Raw genomic sequence first — 23,023 nt, 5'->3', positions numbered from 1 at the left:
TACTGCCAAATACTGCAGGACACCTTCAGAGGTCTTGTAGAGTCCATGACTCTATGGGTCTAAGATGTTTAGGTGTTATGAGGGGGACCTACACAATATTAGGCAGGTAGTTTAAATGGTATGGCTGATCGGTGTATACTATGTATATTGTACCAACACACACACACACACACACACACACACACACACACGTATCAACAAATTTCTGATTGCTTACCCAAAATAAGGATGGAGGGGGCCATGTTAGGTAGGGACATGTGGCAAGGGAACACACTACAAGCAACTTAAAAAAACAAATGTGAGTATCCAGCAGACCTGGGATCAGAAATGGGAGCAGAAACGGGAGCAGACCTGGGATCAGAAATGGGAGCAGAAACGGGAGCAGACCTGGGATCAGAAATGGGAGCAGGAACGGGAGCAGACCTGGGATCAGAAATGGGAGCAGAAACGGGAGCAGACCTGGGATCAGAAATGGGAGCAGGAACGGGAGCAGACCTGGGATCAGAAATGGGAGCAGAAACGGGAGCAGACCTGGGATCAGAAATGGGAGCAGAAACGGGAGCAGACCTGGGATCAGAAATGGGAGCAGGAACGGGAGCAGACCTGGGATCAGAAATGGGAGCAGGAACGGGAGCACTGGGAGAACATGCAGAGACAGCAGAGGTTAAGCCCATTAACCTTAGAGGTGTCCGAGCAGTACGGCTGAAAGCTGAGCCACTGTGTGACAGAATATTAATAGACATGAAACAGGTAAAACACATCAGTTTAATTCCAAAATAAATTGCAGCTAAAGGTTTAACATCAAAAAAGATTAATTTCTGTTATTATGAAGGAGTTTTCTCCTTAGCAATTGCAAAGCACCACCACATCACAGGATGCGACATACTTTCCAAACAGCCAGCTGCTTCTTTCAATATAACTGATTTGCCATACATAATTTTACTTGATTGGCCAAATCAAGCTTAACAAACGAAGGAAATCAGAATTTGGCTGAATGTGAAGGGAAGGCCTTTAGATAGGTGCTCATAGTGCCGACAACATCTCCCGTCATCCCCTCCTCAGTAGCTCTCAGTCTGGCCCATATGGCACATAGCTTGAGAATCTGATCATTACTGTGAACAGGGAACTGAAACAGCACAATTCCCTTGAAGCACAATTCCCTATTCACACTATAGCTGATGGAATTTCAGGAATATAACACATGCTATAGACGCTGGACGAACATGAGCTAAAAAGAGGCTCTTTTATGTACGACATACATGTCACTCAGGAACAGACTTAGGAACATCTATCATAGTAAAATGCAGTGCGCACAGAAAGTCTTGGTATGTTTGCTTAATACAGTAATAATATATTACAAATTTATTGGTTTTATTTAAAAAAAAAAAATCATTATTCATTTGTTTACAAAAAAGTATATATTACATTCGAAACAACCAGAAGTTTTAAGTACAACATTCATTTCAAAGAGCAATAAACTGAAACCCAAATTCCAGCTCTAAAGGGCTGATCTGAGGTAAAAAGTTCACCGACAAGCAGGCCACATTGGGTGATTTTTAATTAATAACACCTTTGCAGTAGAATAAAACACCAAACATTTCTGTTTAGTGTCCCTTCGGGAGCTGCTATTATTTATGATATATCTTTATATTATTAATTTTGAATGTCAAATAAAATCTCATATTTTACATTCACTGAAGTAGCCTTGCCTCAGTGCCAGTGTTGTACACTCATCTCTCAACCAGCTTCATGAAGTATCTACCTGGAATGCTTTTGTAACAGTCCTGAAAGAGTCTGCCCATATGCTGAGTACTTGTTGGATGCTTTTGTAACAGTCCTGAAAGAGTCTGCCCATATGCTGAGTACTTGTTGGATGCTTTTGTAACAGTCCTGAAAGATTTTACCCATATGCTGAGTACTTGTTGGATGTTTTTCTAACAGTCCTGAAAGAGTCTGTCCATATGCTGAGTACTTGTTGGATGCTTTTCTAACAGTCCTGAAAGAGTCTGCCCATATTCCGAGTACTTGTTGGATGCTTTTGTAACAGTCCTGAAAGAGTCTGCCCATATGCTGAGTACTTGTTGGATGCTTTTGTAACAGTCCTGAAAGATTTTACCCATATGCTGAGTACTTGTTGGATGCTTTTGTAACAGTCCTGAAAGAGTCTGCCCATATGCTGAGTACTTGTTGGATGCTTTTGTAACAGTCCTGAAAGATTTTACCCATATTCCGAGTACTTGTTGGATGCTTTTGTAACAGTCCTGAAAGAGTCTGCCCATATGCTGAGTACTTGTCCAATGCTTTTGTAACAGTCCTGAAAGATTTTACCCATATGCTGAGTACTTGTTGGATGCTTTTGTAACAGTCTTGAAAGAGTCTGCCCATATTCCGAGTACTTGTTGGATGCTTTTCTAACAGTCCTGAAAGAGTCTGCCCATATGCTGAGTACTTGTTGGATGCTTTTCTAACAGTCCTGAAAGAGTCTGCCCATATGCCGAGTACTTTTGCTTTTCCTTCACTATTTGGTCCATCTTATCATTCTTGTAGGTTTAGGTCAGGTTATCGTGGTGACCAGGTCATCTAGTGCAGCAGTTCATTACTCTTCAGCTCAGTCACATAGCTCTTAGGCTGCTGGTGTGGTTTTGGCCATTGTCCTACTGAAAAAGAAATTAGATACTTAGATACTTCTGACTGGTGTCGTACATATTACAAGATAAATCTTACATACAGGTCCTTCCTATGTTGTGTGTGTTTCCTCTGGAAACTCTGCTTTAACCCCACAGTATGAAGACTGACTGCGGTATGCACAGTTTTCTGTGGCCCCCATAATGTGATAAAAATCTTATTTTGATGTTGTGGGGCCCATTTTTTCAGTCCCCACAAGGGGAAATTCAGTTGTATAAAAATGTGTGACTGCAATCATGAATCCAATATCGCCAGACGTCTTGTATATTGTTTGGTTACTTACGGTGAAGGTTAAGGCTGGGTGGAGATTAAGGCTGCCATACTTGGGATGAGGGTTTTCACACTTAAATGAATGGACGGTGTGTGTTTTTGCCCTGTTATCATCCGGCATCCTGACAAGGGTATCGCCCCCCCACTGTACCCCCCACTATCGTAAATATGTCAAAGTTATGCCGGAAGACAATTTTACGGACAAGTCGAAAAGGAAGCTTCCTTTGTGTCTAGGCAAAAATAACAATTCTTATGAAATTTGTCTTCTTATATTCAGACGAGAACGTAATATTATATTTTATTGATAATGACATTTATCCGTGTCCTTAAGTCACATGCATAGACACCCACCCGACGTTAATTGTTCCAGACAACATCGATTGGCACACCTCTACATTTTTGGCAGCTTATTTCTCCTGCTCGCGTTGCTGCATGGTGCTAAGTAAAAAGAGGCTGACCATAAGCCTCGGTGAACGATGCTTTACCTATAAAGTCCGTCACAGGGTGCTTTAGGCGGGTGTGCGGTCTTCTCTTTCTCCTTCCCGTCAAAGGGAGGTAGGTACCCGCGCCCTACGAAACTCTCAGCACACCGCGGAGCGCACATGGGCGCATCGACAGCTAGACTACAATGACTGGACATATTTCTCCTATCCCTTCATGTTTACGTGCAATAAAGGTTTTGCATCTTGCAGTGGACAGTTGATGCCTCTAAGACCAACCATTTAATTCGATGGATCTGAATGGATCGCTGATTATTTCGACTCTGGGAATTAATGCTGGGCGTTTTGCGTGAGGATGCTTGGTAGCTCTTGTAGGTGAGTAAAATGATCATGGCTTGGTTGCGACAGCAGTCCAAAAATGCAGCGTAGGCAATTATAAATTCGCAATTGAGATTTGCCCTGTAAATTTACGCTTGTAATTTGCCGAACAAAAAAATCGTTGCCCTCGCTTTAGCGGGATAAAATCATCGCAGAAAAGCTGTAATAGACCGAGGGTTATCGTCTTTCTCTTCGGAAATAAAATCAGACACCCCCAAAAGGTCTTTAAATATTTAAAAAACGGGGCACGATTGTGTTTTGCTTTAATTCTGGTAAAGGAATTATTTATTCGTTCAGATAGCAAAATGGGTGTTGTGTGCCCAGATCTAATATGGCAAAAAAAAAACACACACGTATAACTGCAATGCAATAGATTTTGAAGGTACATGAACAGGCACATGCTTGAGAGATCGTATGGAACATGATTCGAGACACATTTGAATTTGATTTAACATATGTCTGTCTTTACCGTTGAGGTAGGATACCCAAATGGTCGTATTTTAATACACACATATCTTGTCGGCCATATTTACTGTCATGAATTAAGTTGCGACCAAACGCATAATAATAGATTGTAAAACAGAAAGCAATAGAATAAGTGTACATTTTACTGGGTGGGCATACATACTGCTTACCTTCTCATTTAAACATTTTATTTTGTTGTTAATGTACAATGCACCGGCGACGTCTAAAAACTGTCCTCATGCAGTGCACAATAATATCTGTTTTGCTTGCCCGTATAATCGTGTATGTGCGTGTGTTTATGGCGGGGTACTAGCTCCGAAAAGTGTTATTTAACATCCTCGATTAATTGTCGCCTGTCGGAAAGTAAAACGTTAAAAAAAGGAAATGCATGTATACAAGCAGCTTTGCCTGCTATTATGTATATAGTGTATCTTTTGATATTATTTATTTTGAATGCCGTGTCTGATGGTGCAGTGGTAACACGCAGACGTACCCGTGCAATCCCCATCACAGCACCTCCTCATGCTGCGGGCCGGGCTGGATCAGATATGATTGATGTATGTTTGCACCGATAATAGAGGGCTATCGACCGATCTATACCTGGTTACAGGTTAAAATAAAGTAATTCCTGAATTACTAGTTTTAAATTGTATCGTTTTAATACACGAACCATAATAGCGCGATTTATTACTCGTGATTTTCCGCTACCGGATTTTGTCGTTGGTTTTGCAGTCGGTGTTTTTTCATTTCTGCTATATTGGCGACCTTTGATAATAAATGAATGAACAAATGAATAAACACACAAATAAAAGTAATAGAAACCCTTGGCTATGTGTTTCAGCCCCGCAGGTCTTTAAATCTATCTGTGCTGTCCTGTACAAGTCGAATAGACCTTAGTGTAGCTGCTCTCAGAGTCAGTTCACATTGTAATAAAATGAGCTTACCAATCAGACTGGCCAAATGAAACATAACAAGCATGTACAGTACATGGTATTTGCTTGTGGCCTTTGATTCATTAACAAGGATGCAATTTTTCCAGAAGCAGTACAGGTTTGGTCCCCTCCGAGATCTGAACCTCCCACCTTCTGGTTAATATTAAGTTTAATACCAAAAGCCATCTGCTGCCTCACACTGTCTACTGTGTCCAGAACCAAGCACTCCTGCCATACAGCCACTGCACAACACCATGAGGGACCCACCGTGGCATGTGGATCACAGAGGTATTCATTATTACAGCACATCAACTGGGTAGCAGGAAATGGAATAGGGATACATTTTACAAAGCAGATTTAGCCACAGCACTGAGCTGCAGTGTGCTGGAGATGTGAGGCTTAGGTTAACCTGAAGTACTCAACTGCATTTCCAGTGCTATATCTGTGTATTTATAAATGGAATAAAAATATTAAATGCAGATTTAGATTATTATATGTTCCACTTTAAATAGATCTTATTATGCACAATGGAGACTGAACATGGAAATATAATATGAGGCTCATTCCACAGGAAGAAAAGACATTTAAAAAAATCACAATGGATGGAACAAAAATTGGATCTTTCTGAGAAAGCGAAATAATAATGTCATTTCCCTGTAGAGGAATGCTTTGGAATATTCTATTCATCCGTAACAGATACATGCAGAAAATGATCCCTCTTAGTCTTTTTCACTCTTGCAAATAAGCGTGAGCAAGATCCTGTAGTACTAATGTTTCACATTAGGCTATTTTTTTGTATATGTGTTACATTTTCCAGAACACACATTTCACTGTTATATTCTTGTCCATATATATATATATATAGCTCCTACATCAACGTATCTTTTGTTGTGTTACAATATTCTTCTTAAATGCATTTTAACATAATATATATACAACATACAGATTATTTGTATAGTAAAAGACCTGAATGTCCTTTATTTGTCAAATATTGGCAACAGTGATGGTGCTGAAGAAACACTGGTGTTACCCGCAGCTTTCAAAATTCATGCAATAATTTGAATAACGTCCATTTGTGTTCAGTAAATTTAGTTTATATGATTTGGATGAAATACATCTGTGTCTGTGTGGTCCAGCTGGGAGGTAGTGCATTTAAAACAATGGTTCAACTTGGAATTTCAGTGAGGTTTCAGAGCAGCCTGTCGTGGTAATTCACAGATCAAGGTGGTGGAACAAAAAAGATTTTAAAGGCATTGGAAACTCCCTTGGGCAGTCAGCTGATCATTTGAGTGGAAAGGTTTACAGCAGCACGTGGAACCTGCTTCGGGTGAGCCTTCATCCCAACTGCAGTATGGTGAGGTCACTGATAGGAGAAGCTACAAGGAGGCCAGCTGTAATATGTAACGCGCTCTGAGACAATGAAATGTTGTGTTAATGCGCTGTCAAAGTAAAATTGCATTGAACTGAATATTTAAAGACCTGTAGTACTGGCCTCGGCTTGGTTTCTTTAGCACTTTAGACTGCACTAATTATTGTTAATACTATCCATCCATCCATTTTCCAAACCGCTTATCCTACTGGGTCGCGGGGGGTCCGGAGCCTATTCCGGAAGCAATGGGCATGAGGCAGGGAACAACCCAGGATGGGGGGCAGCCCATCGCAGGGCACACTCACACATCATTCACGCACACATGCACACCTACGGGCAATTTAGCAACTCCAATTAGCCTCAGCATGTTTTTGGATTGTGGGGGGAAACCGGAGTACCCGGAGGAAACCCCACGACGACATGGGGAGAACATGCACACTCCGCACACATGTGACCCAGGCGGAGACTCGAACCCGGGTTCCAGAGGTGTGAGGCAACAGTGCTAACCACTGCACCACCATGCCACCCCCTTGTTAATACTAATTGAACTAATTTAACATTAGGATTAACATCCTCATTTTTGGTGCGGATGCTAGGGACCCGTCCCTACCGAACTTGTGGGAGTACTGTGTGTGTTTCTGGGGTCGGGGGGTTATGGGCTGATATGGTCCCTGCCAGTGCTGAAACAAAACTCACGTGCTTGAGTAACACCCCCCTTACCATGAGTTTTAGAGGTGACAGCACCTTGTCATGCTTATTTTTCATATTGGCAGGAGTAAGGAGGGCTGCCAGGGTGGGGGGCATCATTTATGTAGCTAAATACAGGCAAATACTGGAGAAAAAAGACGACTGAAATTGGCAAAATGATCTGACATAGATTTATGTTTTCGGCGGAACAATAAATGGAAGCACACAGTTCCAGGGTTTAATCAAAGAATGCAGACTTAATGCTAATGATGAATCTGGGATGGGAAGCAAAACGATTGTTTGCTAATGATCCAGGAGCAACAACCCCACAGAGCTCAAACAATTTTACTAGTAAGATAATGGCAAATAATTCAAAATTGAAATAGGCTTACCCTTAAAGAGTTAGCGCAGCATTGCTGGCACTCATTTATGAGTAAGTATTTATATGGAATGTTGTTTTCCTGCTATTAACTATGGTTTCACAATAAAAAAATCTAAATACCTCCATGTTAGGTCATGGCGTTTGAATTACGTGACAATACTGTTTTCAGGGCTGCCCAGGTACAAGGCAGTGATGCTGCAGTGATGATGTGTGTTTCAGTGTTTTAATCGATCTGAAACAAAACCTCTGTCCTTCTACTGCTCGACGAAAATGAGAAGAGATGGAGAGCTCTGTAAACCAAGGAGCCAATTTTGTAATTCATGTTTAGTATTGGGATGTAATGGTACACAAAATTCACAGTTAAGTACAAACTTCAGTTTTGGCTCACAGTTTGGTGCAAATTTGGTGTAGCAGGGAAAACAGAATTTATTCTGAGATTATTTATTATTAAAACCTCAAATACAATTAGGAAAAGCAGTAAACCAAAGGCATTGCATTTGTCGACGTGTCTCAATGAGAAGACACACTTACTTGCACATGGTAATAAATACATATTTAAAATTTGCAAATATAACATCAAAAATCATCATGAACTAAATCCCATACCCTCTACTACAGAGGATGGTTGTCTGTCTGTAACTGAATTTGCATAAATGCTGTAAAACCTGCAGAGGCTGCTTCTGCTGAGCTGTAGTCGTACAGACACTCAGAAGATGTCATTTGATGTGTTTTCAGAAACATTCACATTTGGTGTAACACCGATGGACAGTCTTTGTAAACTACTCTCCTCCAGTGTTGGTGTAATTTATCAGGACACCAAAATGTTCCCAGACCGCCCATTATGACTGACTGTGACCAACACAGCTTGTAACAAACCCACAGCCACAAGTAGCAAAATGTTTCTATGGTGAACATCTATTTGTGAATGTAGGTTCCATCCGTGTCAAGAAATGTGTCCTTTCATTTCATTGTGTGTACAGAACCAAAAATGATGTACCGAACGGGGACTGGTAATTCCTCTTGGAAGAACAGCTACACTATTCACTCTGTTTGAAATGAAGGAATTTAGCCCCTTTTCTGAAGAAAGAAGGTATGGTGAATAATGTCTCCTGTTCCATCACTGTGGTTTGTTAGGACTGTCAGGCCCCGGAAGCAGTTTTTACGTTATGTATCTGTCAGGTACATAATCACGCATCTTTGTATCTGTCAGGTACATAATCATGCATCTTTGTATCTGTCAGGTACATGATCACGCACCCTTGTATCCGTCAGGTACATGATCACGCACCTTTGTATCTGTCAGGTACATGATCACGCACCTTTGTATCTGTCAGGTACATGATCACGCATCTTTGTATCTGTCAGGTACATGATCACGCATCTTTGTATCTGTCAGGTACATGATCACGCATCTTTGTATCTGTCAGGTACATGATCACGCACCTTTGTATCTGTCAGGTACATGATCACGCACCTTTGTATCTGTCAGGTATATGATCACACACCTTTGTATCTATCAGGTATATGACCACACACCTTTGTATCTGTCAGGTATATGACCACGCATCTTTGTGTCTGTCAGATATATGATCACGCATCTTTAAATCTGTCAGGTATATGATCACACATCTTTATATCTATCAGGTATACGACCATGCACCTTTGTATCTGTCAGGTATATGATCACACACCTTTGTACCTGTCAGGTATATAACCACGCACCTTTGTATCTGTCAGGTATATAACCACGCACCTTTGTACCTGTCAGGTATATAACCACGCACCTTTGTATCTATCAGGTATATGACCACACACCTTTGTATCTGTCAGGTATATAACCACGCACCTTTGTACCTGTCAGGTATATAACCACACACCTTTGTATCTGTCAGGTATACGCCTGACCCAATGACCACATTATGCCTGAAGTGTCTGGTTGCCCACGGGAGAATGGCACCAATTTGTGAATGTGCATTGCTGAGAGCCAAAGGCTCCAAAATTACTGGATTGTACCGCAAAAGCAGCACTCATGTAAATGCCGATGGCCACTAGTCACTCACTTCTGCAATTTTAGTAAAACTTCAGTTGGTTCATGCCTCTTTCCCTGATCTGTGTCCCTCATACTCGATTCTCATGTACTTAAGGTTTCAGTCACTAGGGCAACATCAAGGAAGAGAAAATAGGCCTCTTGGTCTTTCTGGTAAACAGAAGTATGTTGCACTTAAAAGTAAAGCGACGCTGGCAGACTTTCTTTTAACTGCAGTATCATAATAATTTATTTTCCTGCACAGTCTGGCATCATTTTTCTGAATATTATTTCCTTGGACTTCAGGATTAATATGGTTATTACTCACAAGGCAGTGGATCAGTTTCTCTCTTCCTCCTCTGTTGCTGGGATAGATGTATAGACATGAAGCTTCATTGGATGAATATAAGATGGCAGCCTTGTCTCTGGTAGTGGACGGAAATAGCTGGAATTGGGATGGAGAAGGTGTAAAACGGACGAGGAAGAGTTACCATCCAAGCTTCCCAAGATTTCCATTACCAATCCTTCACATTGTACATATTAAAGTAAGGTGCCCTTACTGAGATGTAGGCTGGTGGCCCCCAGTAAATATAGTTGTTGCAGGGATTCATGCTGGTGGCCCCCAGTAAATATAGTTGTTGCAGGGATTCATGCTAGTGGCCCCCAGTAAATATAGTTATTGCAGGGATTCATGCTGGTGGCCCCCAGTAAATATAGTTGTTGCAGGGATTCATGCTGGTGGCCCCCAGTAAATATAGTTGTTGCAGGGATTCATGCTGGTGGCCCCCAGTAAATATAGTTGTTGCAGGGATTCATGCTGGTGGCCCCCAGTAAATATAGTTGTTGCAGGGATTCATTTTTCATTTTGCTGTCATTTGCTCCCAGCCTGTTTTGCAAATCAAATTCATGACTTATAATCACATGGAACAGATTTTTGATTTATAAACTAAAAGGATGAACCTTTTTCTCATTTTGCATCTAATAAAAGCTGGATTTGAATTTTTTTGTATGTTTAAATCCCTGATTTTTTTAAAAATTCTTTTTCCCTTGGGGTGGCAGGAGGTCACTCATCAGGCAAGGGAGCTGGACAGTGTAGCGAGTGCAGCTCAGCTGTCTGGGCAGATATGAGGAAATAATACCTAGAGAAATGACGATAGAGATTTGTATAAGCTGTATAAACGTCTAGAAGTAGTTCCTGTCCAATTCTGTTGCATTGGATTGCAAAGGACAAGCACTGATTTCCGAATGAAACCTGACCTCGATATCTGATTTCGAAAAGCTGGAGTGTTTCAATGTGTTGTATATGGCCTGCCGATTATAGGGAGAAAAACGCCTAAACATTAAATTATTTGTGAAATAACAATGACTAAGATATAAATAATGGGTTGTCTAAGCTGCCAAAGCGTATGTTTCCCTTGCAGAAAACAAGTGAGACGCCTTTAAAAAGCAGCCTCCTTTAGCTTTCTCCTCATTTGCATATGCTTCTGCCTGTCGCCATTAGTGGGAAGCGAGGATGCCGTGTGAGGAGAGCGAGCTCACAGCAGGCATTCTGTGAGCCCCAAGTGTCAGGTGAAAGTGCAGTTAGATTCCAGTGCCTGATGCAGGTCATCGCAGGTTGCACTCAGCATGCCTCTCATTTAACCGTACGACGCTTTATAGAATTTAGAATAAATGCTTTGAGGGTGTATAGAAAAGAAACCTCAAAATGTACTACCCCAGGAAGAAGAGGGCAGAATGCAGGGCTGCCTTGGAGAGAATGGCAGCCCGTTGAATGGCACTGCACACTATGGGCAATTTAGAGACATCAATTTGCATAACTGCAGGATCACATGTTTCTTAAAACTGTGTTTATGACCAACCCTGGGTGCCAAGTGATGCTTCCAAGAGCTGGAACTGAACTGAAGAACCATGAATATTAATACGGAGCTGTGAGCTAACCAATATATGCCTATTTTGTGTAAACCTGTATTCTTTAGTTTTTATTTCTGGTGAATTGGACATAAAAAGTTCTGAGTGAAACCAAGCTGTCATTATGCTGTGGTACCGCTGATTGTCTTGATCTTATTTAACTCAAAAGCTTTGCCTTTCCAAAGCTGCCACATTTCACGCTGACTGTTCCTCATGAAATATATAGTATGGTGTAATAAACGTTTCACTATGGTGACATACAGTATGGTGTAATAAACGTTTCACTATGGTGACAGAGGCACCCAGAATCTCAGGAGCCAGGATATTCAGCCACATAGAACAAAAATGCCATGATTTATTCCCATCAAAATAATTTTAATCTGTCTTCAGTTTATATAATCATTATTAACAGCCAAAGCAAGTGGGCTTATCGGGATAATTAAGTGCAGATTTTTTTTACTCCCAGAGATCCCTCTGAGGGCAAGAACAAAGGCTGCTTCCTCAGACAGAGAGATGCAGCACTTTACTGGTTAAAGGTTATTGGCAGAGAGCAGCGAGAACACAAGCCACTTAAACTCAGGAGGATTTCAAACGAAAACTGTGGCCTAAAGTCATTACTTAGGACTTGTGATTCACATTTGGCTGACATTTGTGAAGCGGCCCATCAGGCATTTCTTAAAATGCATACTCCGGCGTGCTTTTCCCACAACAGCATCCTTAAATAAATCTTTACGTAATTAGTGTGATTGCTTGCTACTGCCCTGTGACTCTCCGATCCATTGTCCAGCATAAAGTGGCAGATTTCCATGAAAATCAGCTGTCGGATTCTCATTCGTTCATCTTTTTCACACGGGATATGGAGAGTCACATGACAGGAATATGTACATAACTGAAGACGCGAAGCTTTGCGCAGTCTTTGGTAACTTTAGGGTTAGCAGCATCTGAAGTGAATAACCAGGCATGGAGACGGCTGGGGGGGGGGGGGGGGGGGGGCACAGCACAGTGGGTTGGGAACATGTATTTACTTCTTAGACACTCATTATTAATTATATTGTATTATTCAGTCAAACCTTGAATATTTTGACATTTCCAGTGGTCTTATTAGGAAGGATTCAGCATGAGAACTTGATTTATCTATTCCTGAGAATGTGAAGCAGTGGTCAGTCCTGAAGCATTTGGATGTATTTGCAGCTGTATAAGGAGGGGGGGCCGATTCCCAGCTTAATTAAGTCACAGACACCTCCCAGCATCTCCTGCTCACAGTCATTATAATGCAGCATATTTTATTTCTCTGGGGCTGTTTCATATGATTTAAAAAAACTGTTAATTGCCAGCATAAGGGACTGCAGGGTTGATGTTAGGGCTACAAATACTGGCTAAAGTTGACTGAGATAGTTAGGGATTTTGTCTTATACCTTAAGAAAATCGTGCTTATTGTTGGGTATTTAAATATGATTTAAATATGATTTCACCAATAATGATCGGTGAAATAATAATATTGACTTGGTTTTGGAGAATCCTTGTTTTACAAGCGCTCCAGTATTATATCACTTCAGAATGATAAGATTTTTAACCGATATGTCTATCAGTTGGGTGCTAATAACAGATTTTAAACCTTATTTTATTTCTTTCCAATGCTGAAATAGAGACCCGTCCCTGATCATACTCATTGTTTGTGTACAACAGCGTCAACAATACTAATAATACTATTGAGTAATACTCGGTGAGAATATACCAAGACAGAAGACTGAAGCTATTTAAATTGGAAATAGGAGAAGTTTCAAGAGATAAATGTTAAGAGTTACAGCTTTGAGTTAAGTCTAGCAGAAATGACTCCCATGCAGTGTGTTTTTATAAAATGTGTTAAGTGGCATGAGGGAAAAAGCAGAAAGATTGCAATTTAATATCCACTGTTCAAAGGGAAGTCTAGCAGGTGAGGAAAATGTGCGATGCTGGTTTTACTACAAGTGTGTTGCTGTTTTGCTTTGTGTATAAGCTGCTATGCAGCTGTCTTTCAGACGTCTTCTTCTTGTCCGATGGGGTTGGGCCGGTCTGCCACTGCCTGGTCAGGGAACTCCAGGCTGGGCGCCCGTCCTGCTGAGGTGGCTGTGGTGGGAAATGAACGGGCACCGTGAGGAACTGCAGCCGCAGCAATGCTGCGTGTGCGCGATGCGCGCTGGCCAGGCTTCCATTCTGTTATTTGGGCCACATTTGACAGAAGGGGGGTGATAAGAGGGGTGATAAGAGGGGAGCAGACAGCCCAGCAAGGCACCATGCAGGAGGGAGGCTTATATATGCTCTGAATGTCTGGAAAATTCTCCCGGACACCTATACATGAGTGGAGAGGGTAGAGAGTAGAGCAAACCTGTAAATGCCGACCATTTAACTAAAGGCCATTTTGTCACACCCGGAACCACATGCTAGCAGGCTTGAGAACTGGTCCTAATGGCAGTGATGCAGTGTGCACAGGGAGGCAGAGGCCCACAGGCACCTCCGCGTGCTGGAAAAGACTGACTGAGGATTGCCCTGTAAGGGTGGGAGCTGCGCTGCCTTATGGCGCAGTGATACGTATGAAATCCACTGCTGTAGACTCCCAGGTGCCAGTGTCCCAGGTCGGAGGTGAAACAGGAAGAGCACCTCCCCTGAGCAGACCTCTTAGCAGACCCAGCTGCCAGTGGGTCATCTGAAGCCATCTGAAGCTGCCAGTGGTTCACAATTTTTTTTTTAAGTCAGCTTTCAATAATGAACTTGAAAAAATATGCCTACAGAAGTTTGTATGTGACAAAATGTTTCCACAAGAAAGTTCCTTCACAAAAATCCATGAGACAGATGATAAAATGAGTCTTATGCAGTGCAAGTAAATATCAGATTATTTATTCAGGTGCATGAGTAACTAAAACACTGCAAATGTGCTCTACTAACTGATATTGAAATATGGAATCAGACAGCTTACAGATGGCAAATATATATTTTGCACAACATAAATAAAAAAAAAAGATCATTTGCAGTATATACCTCATTAAAAATGTAAGCCGTAAAATACAACCTGTCAAATATGTGTTGTGGGCCCTTTAATGGAACAATGAATGATGTCTGTTATGTACACTAGGAGTAAATGAAATATGAGAATTCCGAGGCTCACTTACATCGCAGGGCAGCAATGCCTGTACGAGTGCGATGGACTTCCTTATTCCTTAGCTTATTTCAGCATGCTGGCTGTATATTTCATGAAAGTCAGCTGTAACACAGTCAGTATCTATTTACATTACATTTAAACTGTAATTTATATGGCATTTATACCGCTTCTCATGGGGGGGGGGGGGGGGGGTAATGTGACTCGCTGGTCAATAGGACATTGAGATTGAGCTAATTCTCACATTTAAAGATGAGTTTCGGAGGGATCAGGCTATAGTTAACCTGCGGAAGGGTGCAGGTCTGTCTCACAGGCAAGGGCAAAGCAGGCAGCAGTGCCAAAATCCAGCATGATTAATCTAAACCAGCAAATACAAAACACTGCCAAAGCCTCCTTAGATGGTAACTGCAGAAATGAGTAGAAAGAGAATGAAATCCCTCATCTGGGAAACACCAAATCCTGAAGAGAGGCAGGACGATGAGAGCTCACCTCTCTGCCACTCCGCTTTCACCTTTAATAATAATAATAATAATAATAGTTTTTTCATTGGATAATGCCTTTATGAAGACGGAACAAACAGTAAGTATAGATGCCCGATATATCAGTTAATGTATCGGTATGTAGCAGTCATTAGGGGTGTCGGACCGTTGGTAATGGGGGGCCTGACTAACCAGGGTTCGGCCTGCATGGGGGGCCCTCCCAAAACCTCGGAGATAATGTGGCGCAGGATCATGCTTGGAAAATGTAAATAGCCCCTTGTGTGTCTTATTGTGTGTCTCACTTGTGCCCTTGTCTGTGTCTTGCATGAACTCTGTCTGATCCTCGCGAGTCTTTAACCGTTGTATAAATGACCCATCGTGTCTGTACCTTACTGCCCCTGTGTTTCTGTTATGTTTCTTCAGTGGTTGTTTAATGTCTGTATTAGTCCCTCGAAGGGTTAGCTAAAAGGGAATTGTTCTCCCTTATAAGTGAGCATCCTCATCTCCTGCTACTGCTGCAATAGCTTGGTCTTCCAGACGCAGCGCTGGTATCAGAAATGGGATATCAATAGCGGCCCAACTGGAATGGGTCCTTCTGGTCATTGCCCTGATAGCCCTCTCCAGCCTAGCAGACCTGTGAGGCTATGGAGCGGCAAGACGGATGGAGCAGTGGCCGATTAGCGTGAAGGCTGGCTCGGGACCATGGCCATGGAGATGGGAGGCTCATTTTCTGGTGCTGCGGGGAGGGGGGACACTGTGCCTGGTGTTGCCCCGCCAGGAGATGAGCAGGGGGGTGACCCACTGGTAGATGCGCCGCTCTGTTCTGAGAAGACATAGACTGGTGCAGCATGCCCTCAAGCCGTCCCTGCCAGCTCACTGGACATCCGTCCTGTTGCAGCGGACCTTTAAGCCACCCCTGCCAGTTCACCAGACCCCGTTTTGACGCAGTGGCCCTTTAAGCTGCCCCTGCCAGCTCACTGGACCCCTGTCCTGTCGCAGCGGGCCCTTAAGCCACTCCTGCCAGCTCACCAGACCCCCATCCTGTTGCAGTGGGCCCTTAAACCACCCCTGCCAGCTCACTGGACCCCTGTCCTGTCATAGCGGGCCCTCAAGCCATTCCTGCCAGCTCACTGGACCCCTGTCCTGATGCAGTGGGCCCTTAAGCCACCCCTGCCAGCTCACCAGACCCCGTTTTGACGCAGTGGCCCTTAAGCCACTCCTGTCAGCTCACCAGACCCCCGTCCTGTCGCAGTGGGCCCTCAAGCCACCCCTGCCAGCTCACTGGACCCCCATCCTGCTGCAGCACGCCCTCATCCTGCTCATAATTCTAATACTTTACATTATTATACAAATAAATAATAACTTCTGATAAGTTCTGTTTCCTGCCCTGCACCACCTGGTTTGATTCTGAATCCAAAGTGGGATGTTGGGGGGCCCAGAATTTGGTGCAACACCCCCGGCAGTCATTCCACAGAATAAAAAACAATGTATCTTCATTTTATTAGTCTGAACCGGCATATCCAATGACAAATGCTAAACATGAACTTAAAGCTTGTATTGTAACATCTGTTTTTCTGCCCCTCTTCCTGTCACGTGGTGTTGGTAATGCGGATTAATTATGCACGCCAAAGCTCCCAATTTGCTGGATAATTATGGAGAAAAAGGGAGCGCTGGGTATGATCTGACAGATCTCCCTGCCTGTGCACACACTGCACAATCCATGCCATGTAAGAATGAGATTGCATAGGGGTGTGAACTGAGATCACAGTTCAAAAACAATCAATTGTGCAGCCCCAGGGCAAAGGGCTAATTTAGTCACTATAACCCAGTTTGTACTGTTAGCTTGTGTGTGTGTGTGTGGGGTTATGTATATATTGTATTGTGGGGACCAAATGTCCTGTCCCGACAAAGGGAATCTCAGCGTTATAAAAACTGCAACTGCAATCAAAAACTTTGCAATGACAGAAGTCTTGTATTTTGTTTGTTACTTATGGTTAACACTGGGGTGGGGTTAGGTTTAGGGTTTTTCCCATAAGAAGTAAGTACCGGAGGTGTGGTGGTGTGTATGCCTCTTAAATAAAAGATTTACTGTGAAGCCACCAAAAGTGGTGAGAAGAGACCTGCTTATAGGCTTTATATGGTATGACAGTGTATCCACCTCCCCAGGACACCACTGCACCAATAAACGTCGAAGAAGCTTCATTCCAGTATGTGTGGGAGGTTTGGTGTGCAAATGTGTATTTGGGTTATCGAATGAGTAATGAAGAGTCTAAGTAGGCAGTAACGAGAATGAATGGCATGGAACAAAAGGAAAGTAGGAAAGGTCTTGTGTTCTGTTCACTTCAGCATAGTCCAAACTAAGCTAGACCATACTAGTAAATCAGTGGATACAACATACCGCCTCCTATAGCCAGCAAATGAAATGTATCCATTATTATTGTCCTTTCTAACAACATTTGTGTTCACGTAATTTGTGTTCTGCCAGCCTACAACTAAATTATACTGTCATTTGCTTGAATAGAGACCATTAATTGAGTGCAGTTGGAAGCTTAACCAGATGGAAAGCTCATTAGTTCTTCCTGATTCGAGAAGATACGTTCAATTACATATATTAAATCTGCACCACAATATTTATCATTTGAAAGATAACATTGATCTTGGAATTGGTACCGAAGGTAGATTTAGTGACTCCTCACTGGAGTTACAAAGGAAGGAACTCCGAAAACAACTGCAGGAAAGAGACTCGACGCATCGCCAGTACTTTTGCCGATATCAGGGCTACTCAGGGTTTCTTAAGGGCTGTTTGTATATCTACTAAAGCTGATAAATGGAATGAATGTTTAGATTTTGAGATTGCAGTGGTTGTAAATGATTTCTGGTTTCACTCGCTTCTCCTTTTCTGTCTCCCCAGGTAAGAGCTAGGATGGTGGGGGGGGAGGTGAACGGGCACAGCTACCTAGTGGCCTGCTGGCAGCCCATCCTAATCTTGATGCTTGGCACTGTGCTGTCAGGCTCCACCACTGGCTGCCCGTCACGTTGTGAGTGCAGTGCCCAGGAGCGTTCAGTGGTGTGCCACCGCAAGAAGCTGACAGCCATCCCAGACGGCATCCCCACTGAGACACGGCTGCTTGACTTGAGCAAGAATCGGCTCAAGGTTGTCAATCCGGAGGAGTTTGCTGGCTACCCACACCTGGAGGAGCTGGAGCTCAATGAGAACAACATCTCAAGCATTGAGCCGGGAGCCTTTAGCAACCTTTATGGCTTACGGACGTTGGGGCTACGCAATAATAATCTGAAGCTCATTCAACTGGGTGTTTTCATGGGCCTCAACAACCTCACTAAACTGGACATCAGTGAGAATAAAATTGTCATTTTACTGGATTACATGTTCCAAGACCTATTCAATTTAAAGTCTCTAGAAGTGGGTGACAATGACCTTGTCTTTATTTCCAACAGAGCGTTTCATGGTCTTAGCAGCCTGGAGCACCTCACGCTAGACAAGTGCAACCTGACGTCCATACCCACAGAGGCATTTGCTCAGCTGCACAACCTCATCACACTCAAGATTAGGTACCTCAACATTAATATAATCAGGGATTATTCTTTCAAGCGGCTCTACCGGCTAAAAATTCTCGAGATCGATAACTGGCCATACCTGGATACTATGACTTCCAACTGCCTCTATGGACTCAACCTCACCTCCTTGACCATCACTAACTGCAATTTGACTGTTGTTCCTTATTTGGCTATACGGCATCTTGTGTACTTACATTTCCTGAACCTGTCTTTTAACCCCATTCATATCATCGAAGGGAATAAGCTGAACGACTTGCTCCGCATCAAGGAGTTTCATCTGGTTGGTGGAAGGCTAATGGCTATCGAGCCCTACTCTTTCCGAGGACTTAACTACTTGCGAATTCTCAATGTCTCAAGCAACTCCCTGTCGACTCTGGAGGAGTCAGCTTTCCACTCAGTGGGTAACTTGGAGACTCTGGCTCTGCATGACAACCCCTTGGCCTGTGACTGTCGGCTGCTCTGGGTCTTCCGTCGTCGCTGGAGGCTTAATTTCAATCGGCAGCAGCCCACATGCTCGTCCCCTGATTTTGTGCGGGGGAAAGAGTTTAAAGATTTCCCGGATGTTCTGCCATCAAATTACTTCACCTGCAGCAAGTCGAAGATTCTTGACCACACTGCCCAGCAGAAGTTTGTCGATGAAGGAACGACCATCCACTTCACATGTCAGGCAGATGGCGATCCTGCCCCTGTGATCATGTGGCTGTCCCCTCGGAAGCAACTGATTACCAGCAAAACAACTGGGAGGAGGTCTGTTCTTCCGGATGGCAGCTTGGAGGTGAGATATGCGCAGATCCAAGATAATGGCACATACACATGCATCGCCAGCAACGCGGGGGGCAACGACTCTGCTCTTGCCCAGCTGTTTGTGCGCAGTTACTCCCCAGGATGGCCGCACCAGCCCAACAAGACATTTGCCTTCATCTCCAACCAGCCCAATGACATGAATGGCAATGAGACAAAGGCCACAGTCCCTTTCCCCTTTGACATGAAGACCTTGATTATTGCCACCACCATGGGCTTTATTTCCTTCCTTGGCGTCGTCCTGTTTTGTCTCGTGCTCCTTTTCCTCTGGAGCAGGGGCAAAGGCAACACAAAGCCAAATATCGAGATTGAGTTTGTGCCCCGCCGGTCGGACACTGACACAGGCAGCAGCATAGATGCCCCTCGTAGGATCAACATGAAAATGATCTGAGTGGATCCCCAGATTGAAATCTGTCAAATTCCATGCACATTTAGTCATTAATGACTATTTTCATGGCAGTTCACTTTGTTGTAATGCATTAAGTTTCCTTCCTTGAACTTGGGGTTGATGAGCATATTAATTATTTAACAACAGTGAACCATATGATGCTATAGCACTTTTTGCTCACTCACTTTTCACATGCAGATTTCACTCTTAGAGTCTCCATATTTTATTTGTCAATGGCGACTGTTTATTTGAATAAGAAAGTGGGCTGACCTGATGGTAATGTGATATGATGCCAGTGCACCTGCTTTCAGGTAATGATTTTTAATTATTAAATAGAGATTAATGTATATTTTTAATTTTGTCCTAAAACTGCCACAAATACTTGTATCTGTGGCACACAGATGAAGGCCTTTGATGAACTTTAAGTTCAGTGGGCATATGTGCGTGTACAAGTCCCTTTGTTGTACGAACAAGCCTAATAATTATACCGTTATACAGAAAATGAAACTTAAAAATGATATATAGCAGGCACCCAATAGCTGTCTGTAGAGAGAGACAGACAACTATATATATAAAACACATATCTGCATTCGAGTTGATGTTACATGACTGTATAGTAATTGTGTATGCTAAAATACTGTATATAGATTGGATACAAATGAGTGTATGTGTAATCTCCAAGAATTGCATTTCATGATGTTTCCTCACAGAAGAACATGAATATTGCTAGAAACCCCACTAAAATGCATCACATTGCCTGACTGTAATGGGTTTAGGCTGTACAGCAGATATCCCATCCTACTGACGCTATTGTGGTCTCAATATATGATGTTTCTAGTCTTTATATATATATACAGTATATATATATATATATATATATATATATATATATATATATATATATATATATACATACATATATATATACATATATATATATATATATGCACACGTATACATATATAATATATATATGTATGTATATATTTGTATATGTATATATATATGAGATGTGTTTGTGTTTGTCACATGTATGACGAATAATGTATTTCACCATATGATGTAATGTGTTCATCAACCCTTCGCTTCACATCATTTAGTGTCAAGTGAATGGTGTTTCTCCTCTGTTTCTTTGTCTCCCCCCATTAATTGAGTATTGCTTCACGATCACCACTGTCTGTGCAGCGCCATCACCACTTCCAGCACTCACTATTGGCAGCAGAGTTTGGGTCGGGGATAACTTACTGCTGATACGTCTAAGGGGCATTTCTGATGGGTGGCATTGAACAAGACAGATTTCATTAATTAGTTGTGAGGAATGGGGAATGAAGGCAACAGAAATGGTTTACATCATTATGGGCAGTATAGAGAGGTGACTAGAGTAATTTATTTCTGTTGTGTGACTGTTGTATTGCTAATTATTACTGGTATAATCAGCTCACAAACACTTTTGCGTTGAGAACAATACACTTTCTCTTTGCTATTCTTTCCTCTATTATTGTTAACCTTAATAAAAGTTATCTTGTATGTAAAAATGTAACCACAGTGAGAAACTGTTCTGTGAAATAAGGGAAGATGTTGATTTGTTTTTAAATGAATACTTTTCTTGATGGTGAACTAGTTTATAATAGTAGATTTAAAATGGATTTTTTAGGACTTTCATCTATATATGATTTGGGTTTGGAACATGGGATGATCTAGCAGGTCTAGTTGATGGAACTGGGACATGTCTGTATATAATGTCTGCAGAACCTGTTTTCAGCTGCCATTCAACACTGGACCGTGGGCAGCAGTCAGAGACTGGTTAGTAAACATTGGGGAGCGCCGGGCTTTTTCTGTTCTGTTCTGTTTCGCTGGATCATATGTACTTCAAAGGATTTCATCGCCTGCAGTTGTTGAAAAGGCATCTGACTGCTAAGATGAGCTGCACTCGGATGGAAAGACCATGGAGAGAAATTAGCCTGAAGCAATAAGTTTTATGTAAAGGACAAAGAGTGAGTGTGTGTAAACCCCTACAGTGTGACCCCACTGATACAAAATTACAATACCTACAAAATCAATGATTCACAAAAAGGTATAAAGGATATCAGAGTGATACCTCTACTGAAGCCATCACATTTTAATATTGGCCATGGTTAAACATTCCAAAGTTGGCTGACTATTTTCCAATGCATCATTTTTTGTAAATTCAATCATTCACATAACACAGCATTGTATTCTCTTTTTTCAGGCCATATTTCCATCTCTTACGGTCAAAGTATTTCATTATTTTATGTCCGATTGACCTGGGTCATATACTCACTATTACGTGTTTAAGGGGTTGTTCATATGTAACATGTGCTTGTGCATGTGCAGTTTTGCAAGATATCACTATTAAACTCTTTGGTTGCGGGATCAACTTCAAAAACTAGTGTAATAATTCATGTTTCATACAAAATGAATGGCATTAAAAAAGGGGGATGTCAGCTATGAAATCTTTCAGTATATAAAAAAGCAAAGAGCTGGACAAAGTTCTGTGAGGACTGTGTAAGTAATTGTGCTCGATTTCAGGGGCGGCATTAACCAACACTGGCGTCATCGCCCAGGTGTTGTTCCTGTGTGCTTATCCTGTGTTTATATGAGGGAAATTCCTTCCACCTGGCATCCTGTCATACCAGTGCCATGTCTGCCTGTCCCCAGTGAGCTGCAGGGACACAGTCTGTATTGGTACTGGTCCGCAGGTGGTTGTCATGACATGCTTTTGTTGACTGGAAGGTTGCAGTTGGTTTATGAGTGAAGGGAGATGTACAGTCTGTGAATACACACTCATATCTCATCTCCATAAGCTTTCTTTTTTTAGAAAGAAAATGCTTTGTATGGAAATAATTAAATAAAGAAATATATAATCTCTGTATTGGACCAAATGTGATACTTTCTGTGTCGATTTCATTTATTATTTATTTATTTTCTGTTAGGTTGTTGATTGTATTATTACGTTGTGGGTCCGCAGTTCACAACAGATCAAAAAGGCAAAAGACGAAGTTCGAAATGCTGTATATTAATTAAGTCTTTCAAGGGCCCCGTGGGCAAGCATGGGAAATCAGTGTGTTGTTAAGAAATGTCTC

At 42.2% G+C, this 23,023-nt stretch overlaps 1 protein-coding gene across 2 annotated transcripts; it reads left to right on the top strand.

The window, feature by feature from the left end:
- Positions 1-3,330: 3,330 nt before the first annotated feature.
- On the top strand, positions 3,331-20,769 carry LOC125704182 (leucine-rich repeat and immunoglobulin-like domain-containing nogo receptor-interacting protein 1-B). 2 transcript variants are annotated; one of them, XM_048969538.1, is made up of 2 exons: positions 3,331-3,510; positions 18,066-20,769. In XM_048969538.1, the coding sequence occupies exon 2, from the start codon at positions 18,078-18,080 to the stop codon at positions 19,920-19,922; it is 1,845 nt and encodes a 614-aa protein (XP_048825495.1). In that variant the 5' UTR covers positions 3,331-3,510; positions 18,066-18,077; the 3' UTR covers positions 19,923-20,769. The 2 variants fall into 2 exon arrangements, with proteins under 2 accessions (XP_048825495.1, XP_048825494.1); XM_048969537.1 differs by having other exon boundaries at positions 3,331-3,770.
- Positions 20,770-23,023: the final 2,254 nt, after the last annotated feature.

Source organism: Brienomyrus brachyistius, chromosome 11, assembly GCF_023856365.1.
Source record: "Brienomyrus brachyistius isolate T26 chromosome 11, BBRACH_0.4, whole genome shotgun sequence".
Classification (NCBI taxonomy): Eukaryota; Metazoa; Chordata; class Actinopteri; order Osteoglossiformes; family Mormyridae; genus Brienomyrus; species Brienomyrus brachyistius.
Note: the sequence above shows the minus strand (reverse complement) of the source record. Positions and strands in the feature narration are given on the sequence as shown.